Below are 10,000 nucleotides of genomic sequence, written 5' to 3' on the forward strand. Positions count from 1 at the left end.
CATCAGGACCCTGAACGCACCACGATGTGTTCACGCTCCAGTGTCGGGACCCTGAACGCACCACGATGCCAGATGTCAGAAGCTGTAGTTTGGGTGGACAGCTCTGCACGTCACCATTTATTCCTCCACTTAAAAAAACCAAAAGAAGGAAAAGGCAAGTCGCTCGTTAGCTTTGATCCATAAAGTGCAAAGTTCACGAGTCCAAAGAAACAGAAGCTCATAAATAAGTCAACATGTGCAGGCCTGCCTGTACAGAACGAAGGCAAACATCGACGAGAACAGAACCAACACGCGCTGGAATGACGAGTCCCGGAGTGTGTGTGTGTGTGTGTGTGTGTGTGTGTGTGTGTGTGTGTGTGTGTGTGTGTGTCACAATGTAAAGGTGGGAATCGTCCAATCAGCAGGAAGCGCTGCAGTCGTCATTCTGCAGCCGAGACGATGGCGTCCCGGAGAGCAGCAGAGTGCGAATATTAAAGCCAAAGGAGCGAGAAAGAAAAGTGACACGACATGCACGTGGAGAAGGCGGGTCCTGTACACGCTCCTCGGCTCGGTGTAAACGCTGGACAGCAACGCCAGAACGAACCAATCAGCTTTAATCCTCCAAAATAACACTCCAGACAAAAACAAAAGCCCCTCCCCTCCGGCCTTCACACGGAGGCTTGGAGAAGGTCGAGAGCTGAAACTTTCAGCTGCTCAGGTTTTAGGTTAGTAAAAAAAAAATTGCAGGTTTGGTCGGCTCTTAAAGACAAAAAAACAAAACACGACGGCGTGCTGCAGACGAAACTGAACGCTCGCTTCAATCTGTAACATGAGAACAAAACAACCATCTGGTTCAAGTCCGCCTTCAGGGTGAACCATCCGGCTCCTCTCAGGACCCGGCTAACGCCTGGCCGTCACTCACAGCGCCCCCCGCAGCCCGGCGGATGACCCGGCCTCTTCGCACAGGAAGTGACTCCTCCTCTCGCTCCCCCCAGCAGGCGTCTCCTCCTCAAACTCGTCTTCGGTGGTGAAGCGTTTCCTTCCCCTCGTCTCACTTTTATTCGGAGTGTTTCTCTAATTCAGTTTTTGGTGTGTTTGTTGGAGGACGGTGGGGTGACGCTGCCCCCTTCAGGTGGACAGAGGAAGCAAAATAAGCACATTCTTTGTTCAGAAATGGATGAATCCACCGCATGGACACGAGACTGTAGAGAGGTGGAGGGACGGACTGAAGACATCTGCACATCTTATTTAAACGCTGAAAACTCGCCTGCAGACAAAAACAGAGAGGAGACCATCAGAGGGCGCCAAAAACACCGAAGCAACTTCCTTTAACCCTTTAATCAAGATTTATTCAAGTGCGTGTGTCTGTGTCTGTGTGTGTGTGTGTCTCTGTGTGTCTGAGTGTGTGTGTGTGTGTGTGTGTGTGTGTCTGTCTCTGTGTGTGTCTGTGTCTGTGTGTGTGTGTGTCTCTGTGTGTCTGAGTGTGTGTGTGTGTGTGTGTGTGTGTGTCTGTGTGTGTGTGTGTGTGTGTCTGTGTGTGTGTGTGTGTCTGTGTGTCTCTGTCTCTGTGTGTCTCTGTGTGTGTGTGTCTGTGTGTGTCTGTGTGTGTCTGTGTGTGTGTGTCTCTGTGTGTCTGTGTGTCTGTCTCTGTGTGTCTGTCTCTGTGTGTGTGTGTGTGTGTGTGTGTGTGTCTGTGTGTGTGTGTGTCTGTGTGTCTGTGTGTGTGTGTGTCTGTGTGTGTCTCTGTGTGTCTGTGTGTCTGTCTCTGTGTGTGTGTGTGTGTGTGTGTGTGTGTGTCTGTGTGTGTGTGTGTCTGTGTGTCTGTGTGTGTCTCTGTGTGTCTGTCTCTGTGTGTGTGTGTGTGTGTGTGTGTGTGTCTGTGTGTGTGTGTGTCTCTGTGTGTCTGTGTGTCTCTGTCTCTGTGTGTCTCTGTGTGTGTGTGTCTGTGTGTGTCTGTCTCTGTGTGTCTCTGTGTGTGTGTGTCTGTCTCTGTGTGTCTGTGTGTGTGTGTCTGTCTCTGTGTGTCTCTGTCTGTCTCTGTGTGTGTGTGTCTGTCTCTGTGTGTCTGTGTCTGTCTCTGTGTGTGTGTGTCTGTCTCTGTGTGTCTGTGTCTGTCTCTGTGTGTGTGTGTCTGTCTCTGTGTGTGTGTCTGTCTCTGTGTGTGTGTGTCTGTCTCTGTGTGTCTCTGTCTCTGTGTGTGTCTCTGTGTGTGTGTGTCTGTCTCTGTGTGTGTGTGTCTGTCTCTGTGTGTCTCTGTGTGTGTGTGTCTGTCTCTGTGTGTCTGTGTGTGTGTGTCTGTCTCTGTGTGTCTGTGTGTGTGTGTCTGTCTCTGTGTGTCTCTGTGTGTGTGTGTCTGTCTCTGTGTGTCTCTGTGTGTCTGTGTGTGTGTGTGTGTCTCTGTGTGTGTGTGTGTGTCTCTGTGTGTGTGTGTGTGTCTGTGTGTGTCTCTGTGTGTGTGTGTGTGTGTCTCTGTGTGTCTCTGTGTGTGTGTGTGTCTGTGTGTGTGTGTCTCTGTGTGTGTGTGTGTGTCTGTGTGTGTCTCTGTGTGTGTGTGTGTGTGTCTCTGTGTGTCTCTGTGTGTGTGTGTGTGTGTGTGTGTCTGTCTCTGTGTGTCTGTCTCTGTGTGTCTCTGTGTGTGTGTGTGTGTGTCTGTGTGTGCGTCTGTCTCTGTGTGTTTGTCTCTGTGTGTGTGTGTGTGTGTCTCTGTGTGTGTGTGTGTGTCTCTGTGTGTGTGTGTGTGTGTGTGTGTGTGTCTCTGTGTGTGTCTCTGTGTGTCTGTGTGTGTGTCTCTGTGTGTCTGTGTGTGTGTCTCTGTGTGTCTCTGTGTGTCTCTGTGTGTGTGTCTCTGTCTCTCTGTCTGTCTCTGTGTCTCACCGTAGCCCCCGGCCTGGATGGGGGTTTTGGGTGAAGCGCAGGCGTACAGGCTGAAGTCCTCGGTCTGAAAGCCGGCTCGGTTTAACGACGGCTCCGAGGCGCTGCGGTGGATTTTGGGTAAGGAGCGAGCCAGCAGCTCGATGGACGCCAAGATCTGATGGGGACACACGGACACACGGACACACACACACACGGACGGACACACACACACACGGACACACACACACACACACACACACCATGATCTGTGAGGTCATGAGAGCGGAGGGAAGATCCCGGGTCTGCAGGGAGACGGCGGCCTGCAGGACTCACACAGGACACAAAGACTGAACACGGCCTGAAGGGGGCGCTCACCTGCGGGAACAGAGGTCGCTCCTCCCTCTTCTTCTTCAGACAGTCGGCCATCAGTCTCTTCATGGCTTTGGGACAGTTGCTGCGCACCTTGCTGAGGTCAGGAGACAGGTAACCCCGCCCCACCATGAAGATGATCTGTGGGAGGAGCATATCTCTGACAGTGAGGGACACGTGACGCTGGACGTGACAGTAGCGTGGGCGTGACCCGCCTGAGCTCGTACCTGGTCTCTGTTGTTGATGTTGGAGTACGGCAGAGCGCCCGACATCAGCTCGTACAGAACGATGCCGAAGGCGTAAACGTCAGACTGGAAGCTGTACGGATTCTTATCCTGCAGCCGGATGACCTCGGGAGCCTGTCAGACAGAGAGCAGGGCACACACGCCGCCTGGTCACCACTCTTCTCCTTCAGACGTTTGATTGGCTCATTCAGAATCACACAGACGACTCACCATCCACAGAATGGAGCCCGACAGCTGCTCGAACTGGTGCGAGCCGCTCCAGCGAGACTTCACCGTGGCCAGCCCGAAGTCTCCGATCTTCACCGTCAGATCCTCGTGGAGGAAAATATCTGAGAGGGCGAGGTCAAGGCAAACGCTGTGCTCCTGCTCGTCTGTTCTGTGGGGGCTAAATGCACCAACACAAGGATACTGTTGCTCTTCAGGTCTCTGTGGATGATGGATTTGGCGTGCAGATAACTGAAAGACAGGAAGAGGACACGTGTTCAAACGGGGACTCTCGGGTGAAACCGTGCCAGCGTCCGTCTGGGTGAACTCACTCCATGCCCTGCGCCGTCTGCCGGGCGATGTCGATCAGCTTGATCATCTCGAACTTGGTCTCGATGATGTGCAGGTGGTGGTACAGGCTGGAGCCCTCGCACCACTGCGTCACGATGGCGAGCTGCGGCTTGGTGGTGTAGCCCATGAACAGCAGGATGTTGACGTGACGTGTTTTCCTGATGCAGACACACAGACGGCACGTCAGCCCACAGAGCTGCAGGTGAGACAACGCCATATAAGGACGTGAAAGGTGTTACCTGAGGACTCCCACTTCGTTCTTAAAGGCCTGAAGCTGCTGAGGCGTCGGAGCGGTGACGTTCAACATCTTCACTGCGACGTCACCTGAGAGCAGACGGGGAAGATGTCAGACGCCGCGCCTCCTTTGAGCTGGCGGGCGAACCTTAGCCTTGGACTTACCGTGCCACTTCCCCTTGTAGACGGTCCCGAAGGACCCAGACCCTATCCTCTGACCCAGAGTGATCTGACCCTCGGGGATCTCCCAGTCGTCGCTCGAGTCCCGCCTCCCCAGAGTTTTCTGATAAACACGACACTCGTCAACACAAACACGGACGACAGAACCTCGGGAACGTTCAGGTGACCATCTCACCATCTTATTGCGATCCTCGGACGAGGACGACGACTTGCGCTCCCTCTGTGGGCATGGCGACTTCTGTGGGGCCTTCACATTGGTCAGAGAGCCAGGTAGAGAGGCAGGGGGCGTGGCCGAAAGCCCCGTGGTCGAGCCTGGAGGAGAGGGGGGGGACCGATAGAAGAAGAAGAGAGGTGAGTGGTAAGAGCAGGCCGATGATGAAGGAGGTGAAAGTGAAGATAGGAGGTGTGTGTGTGTGTGTGTGTGTGTGTGTGTGTGTGTGTGTGTGTGTGACCACATGCAGAGGTGAGGTGAGGGGCGTGTTGGATGGCAGGTAAAGGTTTTTTAATCCCGTTACTGATTCTCCCCGACGCATTATTCAAATTATTTTGAATTCTTTATGCTTTTATTTTGTAATCTCCTGTCTTAAGCTTACTGTCACTTTACTTCCTTTTTTATTTTATTTTGAAATAAAAGGAGGAAGTCATAAAGGTGTGGTAACAGGGAGACGCTGCGTTCAGTGCTGTTGATCTACGGTGCGCCTGATGGACAAACACGATGAAAGCGACAGGTTGAGAGTATGGCGAGCACGCTGACCTCTGATTGGCTGTTACAAGCTTCGTAAATGGTTGTGATAACTCTATTGTTTCTAAACTTTTTTTTTTTTTAAAACCTTTGAAGTTATTAATTATTAACACGCTATGAAAGTCTCCGGCGCACGGCAGCAGCGCCGCTACGCTCTGCTGTCAGTCAGGCAGCGTGTTACACTAACAGCTGTCTGTCACCAGCAGGGGGCGCTACACGGACTACAACAAGCATCGTCTCTCTGCAGTGTCTGAAGGTGAGCTGAGTGACCATCTCGTCTTCGTTGTAGATCTTTGTTACGTGTGTATCTATATTGTCTATCTCTACAGACTGAACGCAGGTCGCTGTTCGCCATCCGCCCCGTCGTAAGAACGATCGTCACCTTAGTTAGCTAAATGAAGCGTCTGGTGAAGGCGTGTGTGACCAGAGAGCAGGTGAAGACAGGTGTGTGTATGTGTATGTGTGTGGGGGGGGGGCACACAGTGACACAGGGAGGGGGTGGGATGTGTGTGTGTGTGTGTGTGGGGGGGGGGGGTGTCAGGGTGAATGAGGACACAGAAACACACAGAGGCCTAACTACCTCGGAAAACAGGCTCGGGCTCAAAATCAAACACTATGTCATTGGGGTAGGAGTATAGGAGGGGGCTTGAGGTCCGTGTTCGGTGCTTCCTCAAGCAGCGGGCGGGGTGGTTCGGGGGGGCTGCAGGGCAAAGAGAAACAGACAGACCATCACTGCTCCTCCCTCTGCCCCTCCAACTCCTGACTACCACTGATGGATGGAGACGAGTGCTGGCTAACCCTCAATGTGTTAGCATGTTAGCTCGCTCTAACCTGAAACAGCATTCAATGAACTAACACCTCTGTCCTCTGATTGGTTAAGAAGATGATCAAATACAAAGACTGGAGCGTGAAGGACGTGGTTAGCTTAGCCTAGCTTGTGTTCAGTTTGGATTTATGCTGACTCATCTTGTTCAGAGGAAACCTCCCGTAAATCGACTTTAGCACACACGGCCACGCCTTCATTTAAACGCTCTTCATCAGGCCTGCCTGCTGTTGCCATGGTGATTTCGGTGCACACAGTGGGGAGGGGGGGGGGGGTCCGCTCTCGTTGTAGGAGTGTCGTACAACATCATCAGGAGATGATCCGACCGGTCGGCCGCAGCCGATCGGACCATGACGTGCGTCTTCAACATCGGGGCTACGAGTCAATGATCGGAACCCGTGCAGCGCCGCACGGACCGAATTACCGCCACAGTCCGCCACGCCTCGTGCTGCCCATGAATGAAACTCTGAGAGAAATTGTTTGGAAGAACCTGGGCGGGGCTGAAACGTCACGACAGGTGTGCGTTGATGTTTACAGTGAATCATTCTCGAGTCGGTTCGGTTGGGAGAATATTTGATGATTTGTTGATTCTGGCGCCACCAGCTGGTCGCTGCTGGTGGTTCAACAGACTGAATAAATCCTCCCACTGAATTCACTCTATAAAGAAACATGTCAGCCAATCACATTAGGCCGCTAAATCTCCTCGCCTCGTTTAACCTTCACAGACCTCGTTCTTCTTCTATGGTTTTGAGGAGGAGCGCGTCTCGGGTCGCCGGAGGTCGCCGGAGGTCGCCGGAGGCCGCCGGAGGTCGCCGGAGGTCGCCGGAGGTCGCCGGAGGTCGCTCAGCGTGCGGACTGAACTGTGAGTGTCGAAGTGAACGAGGTGAACGAGGTGCACAACTAAACACAGCTGACTGAACTTCACACACACACAGAAGACCAGAGCACGCAGACGCGGGATGGTGGGAGAACGCCACAGAATGATCCGGAAGTCTGCGTCAGTGACTCTTACCTCCGTCTGACCTGGGTAAGCCCTGATCCCGGATCAGGTCCTGGAAGGAGACAAGATGGACAAATCATTTCATATTCACTTCTCACACGCCCCGCTGCTCCCCCCTCCCCCGCTGCAGACCGTACTCGAGTACGGTACGTTTGAGTCTGATCGAATGAACCGGACTTTGGGGTCAAGTGGTCCGGGCCTGAGCCCGTCATTGGCCCTTCAGAACCTGCTGACCCAGAAAACGGCAGAGGAGCAGCCATGTTTTCTGACGGGATGCGAGGGCGCTCACTCACGTCGATGTTGACCGGCTCGATGGTGTTGATGTGAACATTCGGGGCCGAGGACGAACGGTCCCGCTGACCAAACTGGTTTCGGTGGTCCTCTTCGGTGGGCCGGAAACTGGGCGGGATGGGTATGGACTTGGACGGGGACACGGTGGCGTGGCACATCGACCTGAGGACATGAAAAAGGGGTCAGTGGATTCACTCACAGGCTTCAGAGGAACAGAAGAGGGGCCCCGGGGGGGGGGGGGGGGGGGACTGACCCTGTGGAGTCGGACGGGGGGAGGGATGGACAGGCCTCGGACACGGGGGTGGTCCCTTCAGAGGAGACCTCCTCCTGGGTGAACGGGTGGTGCTCGAAGAACTTGGACACCAGCAGCAAGCTGTAGAACAAACATCATCAGAAACCCTCAGAGTCCTGAACCCTCAGAGTCCTGAACCCCGACCCTCAGAGTCCTGGACCCTCAGAGTCCTGAACCCTGAGAGTCCTGGACCCTCAGAGTTCTGAACCCTCAGAGTCCTGAACCCTCAGAGTTCTGAACCCTCAGAGTCCTGAACCCCGACCCTCAGAGTCCTGGACCCTCAGAGTCCTGAACCCCGACCCTCAGAGTCCTGAACCCTGAGAGTCCTGGACCCTCAGAGTCCTGAACCCTGAGAGTTCTGAACCCTCAGAGTTCTGAACCCTCAGAGTCCTAAACCCCGACCCTCAGAGTCCTGAACCCTCAGAGTTCTGAACCCTCAGAGTCCTGAACCCCGACCCTCAGAGTCCTGGACCCTCAGAGTTCTGAACCCTCAGAGTTCTGAACCCTCAGAGTCCTAAACCCCGACCCTCAGAGTCCTGAACCCTCAGAGTTCTGAACCCTCAGAGTTCTGAACCCTCAGAGTCCTGAACCCCGACCCTCAGAGTCCTGGACCCTCAGAGTTCTGAACCCTCAGAGTCCTGAACCCTAAGAGTTCTGAACCCTCAGAGTCCTAAACCCCGACCCTCAGAGTCCTAAACCCCGACCCTCAGAGTCCTAAACCCCGACCCTCAGAGTCCTGAACCCTGAATCTCAGAGTCCTGAACCCTGATCCTGCAGGGTCGCTGGAGTCCCCCCATGTGACTCACTCCAGCTGGTCGTAGTTGACACACATGAGCGGCACCTCGGTGCTGCAGCGCTGGTGGAACTTGTATCCGCAGGTCTGGCAGCGGAAACCCTGGAACAGCAGTTTCCTGCAGAAGTCACAGAAGGCCAGCGTGAAGAAGGTCTTCCTCACCTGTCAATCAAAACACACCTTCAGAGTGAGGCGGAGAGAAGAGCGACCTGCTGCGTCATCATGTCAACCTGTGAGCACTCACAAAGTTATGTGTGGTGAGCGGCACGTTCTCCAACACCTCCACATGCAGCTCCTCTCCCGTCAGCCACGAGATGTCCGTGTCCCAGCCAATCGGCTTCTTCTCTCTGAAACGAGACCGGCACGCTGACCACGGGGCGTGTACACAGCTGCTGGCTCAAACACCGAGCAGCGACCCAACCGCAGGGTTTTCACCGTCACCACTTTCTAAATCGACCGTCACCACGGCGTTTGAGCTCAGCAGCACATCTAGAACATCTCAGAGTCCGAGGACCTGGACCTGGACCTGGACCTGGGAGATCTGGATGGACGAATCCTGCAGAGGCAGCAGGGGCGTTTTATGTCCAGAAGAGCCCAGAGCTAAACTGCTGTGCAGGTCCGCCATTTTTATTTTCACTAGTTAAGGAGTGATGTCTACTGAGAAAACTCAGGGGGCGGGGCTTAATACATTTAAAGAGACACACACACACCAAAACGGAGCGTTCAGAGAGAGCTGGTTTCTGCAGGGTCACATGACCTCCTCTGCTGCTTCATTCAGGTTATATTTGGACCACAGCTCAGAAACACAGATGCTTAATTTAGACCACAGGGGGGCGCTGTTTGACACTGTGGGGGGTCTGGCTGATGTGTAGATTACGGCTGCTGTGTTGGCTGGACAACATTTCCAGGCTCTAAGAATCTCTATGATCAACTCTTACAAAACAAAAGAAGAAGAAGTGATCTGAGAGGAGACGCATGAAACAAATTTTCTAAACGTAAAAAAACTTCATGATTTAATTGAATGTTTTATAAACTTCACAGCCTTTTTAAAACCTTCCCTTCAGGAGGTTAAACTCTCCGTCTGCAGTTCACAGGAGGGGGAGGAGCCGAGTGAGCAGTTTGACCCAGCAGGGGGCGCTCTGACCATCACATGCACTCTTGACCTCAGGAAATGAAGACAGTAATTATTAGGGGCGTGACTCAAACATGAGGGAGACTCTCTGCAGACAGCAGCTCACTGATTGGTGGAGAGACACAGGGTCACTACACACCTGACACAGGAAGGTGTGAGCGCTCAGGTGCTGCTGCACTCCATACACATCCAGCTAACACACTTTAGCATCGCCAACCGGACTCAGGCTCATTATTGATGCAGTAAAAGGGGGCGGGGCTTCCCCGTGTGACGCTGCAGCGTGTCAGTGAGAGACGTACCCGTCCTGTATCCTGTAGACCGCACAGCATTCTGGGATGAGTCCTCGCATCATCAGAGCTTTCTTCAACGAGTCCCTCACAGTCATCCCACAGCGGGCCGGTACCTGAACGCATCACCACATTCAGTGAAACGCTTTGAAGTGAGAAGCTGTTCAGTAGAGCTGTGAAAGACACACGTACCACCGTCCTCTGCTTGTTGGGCAGGAAGACCCT

At 53.6% G+C, this 10,000-nt stretch overlaps 1 protein-coding gene and 1 long non-coding RNA gene across 3 annotated transcripts in view; one reads left to right on the forward strand and one right to left on the reverse strand.

Moving 5' to 3' along the window:
* Positions 1 to 10,000, reverse strand: part of braf (B-Raf proto-oncogene, serine/threonine kinase) — a 15,201-nt gene that overhangs the window by 270 nt on the left and 4,931 nt on the right. Inside the window, exons 3-20 of one of the 2 annotated variants that reach the window (XM_079335748.1) lie at positions 9,968 to 10,000; positions 9,788 to 9,891; positions 8,601 to 8,703; positions 8,370 to 8,518; positions 7,525 to 7,644; positions 7,274 to 7,433; positions 6,993 to 7,032; positions 5,738 to 5,857; positions 4,591 to 4,727; positions 4,401 to 4,518; positions 4,241 to 4,325; positions 3,983 to 4,159; positions 3,856 to 3,902; positions 3,657 to 3,775; positions 3,429 to 3,560; positions 3,208 to 3,342; positions 2,854 to 3,007; positions 1 to 1,246 (exon numbers count right to left, since the gene is read on the reverse strand). The exon at positions 1 to 1,246 is cut by the window's left edge and continues 270 nt beyond it; the exon at positions 9,968 to 10,000 is cut by the window's right edge and continues 255 nt beyond it. In XM_079335748.1, coding sequence (XP_079191874.1) covers positions 1,224 to 1,246; positions 2,854 to 3,007; positions 3,208 to 3,342; positions 3,429 to 3,560; positions 3,657 to 3,775; positions 3,856 to 3,902; positions 3,983 to 4,159; positions 4,241 to 4,325; positions 4,401 to 4,518; positions 4,591 to 4,727; positions 5,738 to 5,857; positions 6,993 to 7,032; positions 7,274 to 7,433; positions 7,525 to 7,644; positions 8,370 to 8,518; positions 8,601 to 8,703; positions 9,788 to 9,891; positions 9,968 to 10,000 — 1,956 coding nt within the window. In that variant the 3' untranslated portion in view covers positions 1 to 1,223. The remainder of the gene's footprint in view (positions 1,247 to 2,853; positions 3,008 to 3,207; positions 3,343 to 3,428; positions 3,561 to 3,656; positions 3,776 to 3,855; positions 3,903 to 3,982; positions 4,160 to 4,240; positions 4,326 to 4,400; positions 4,519 to 4,590; positions 4,728 to 5,737; positions 5,858 to 6,992; positions 7,033 to 7,273; positions 7,434 to 7,524; positions 7,645 to 8,369; positions 8,519 to 8,600; positions 8,704 to 9,787; positions 9,892 to 9,967) is intronic. The other variant, XM_079335747.1, reaches the window with a different exon arrangement.
* On the forward strand, positions 5,865 to 6,985 carry LOC306818262. Its single transcript, XR_013778152.1, has 3 exons — positions 5,865 to 6,586; positions 6,646 to 6,748; positions 6,809 to 6,985. It is a non-coding gene; the product is annotated as an uncharacterized lncRNA (long non-coding RNA).

The sequence above is a fragment of the Symphodus melops genome, assembly GCF_947650265.1.
Source record: "Symphodus melops genome assembly, chromosome: 22".
NCBI classification, from domain to species: domain Eukaryota; kingdom Metazoa; phylum Chordata; class Actinopteri; order Labriformes; family Labridae; genus Symphodus; species Symphodus melops.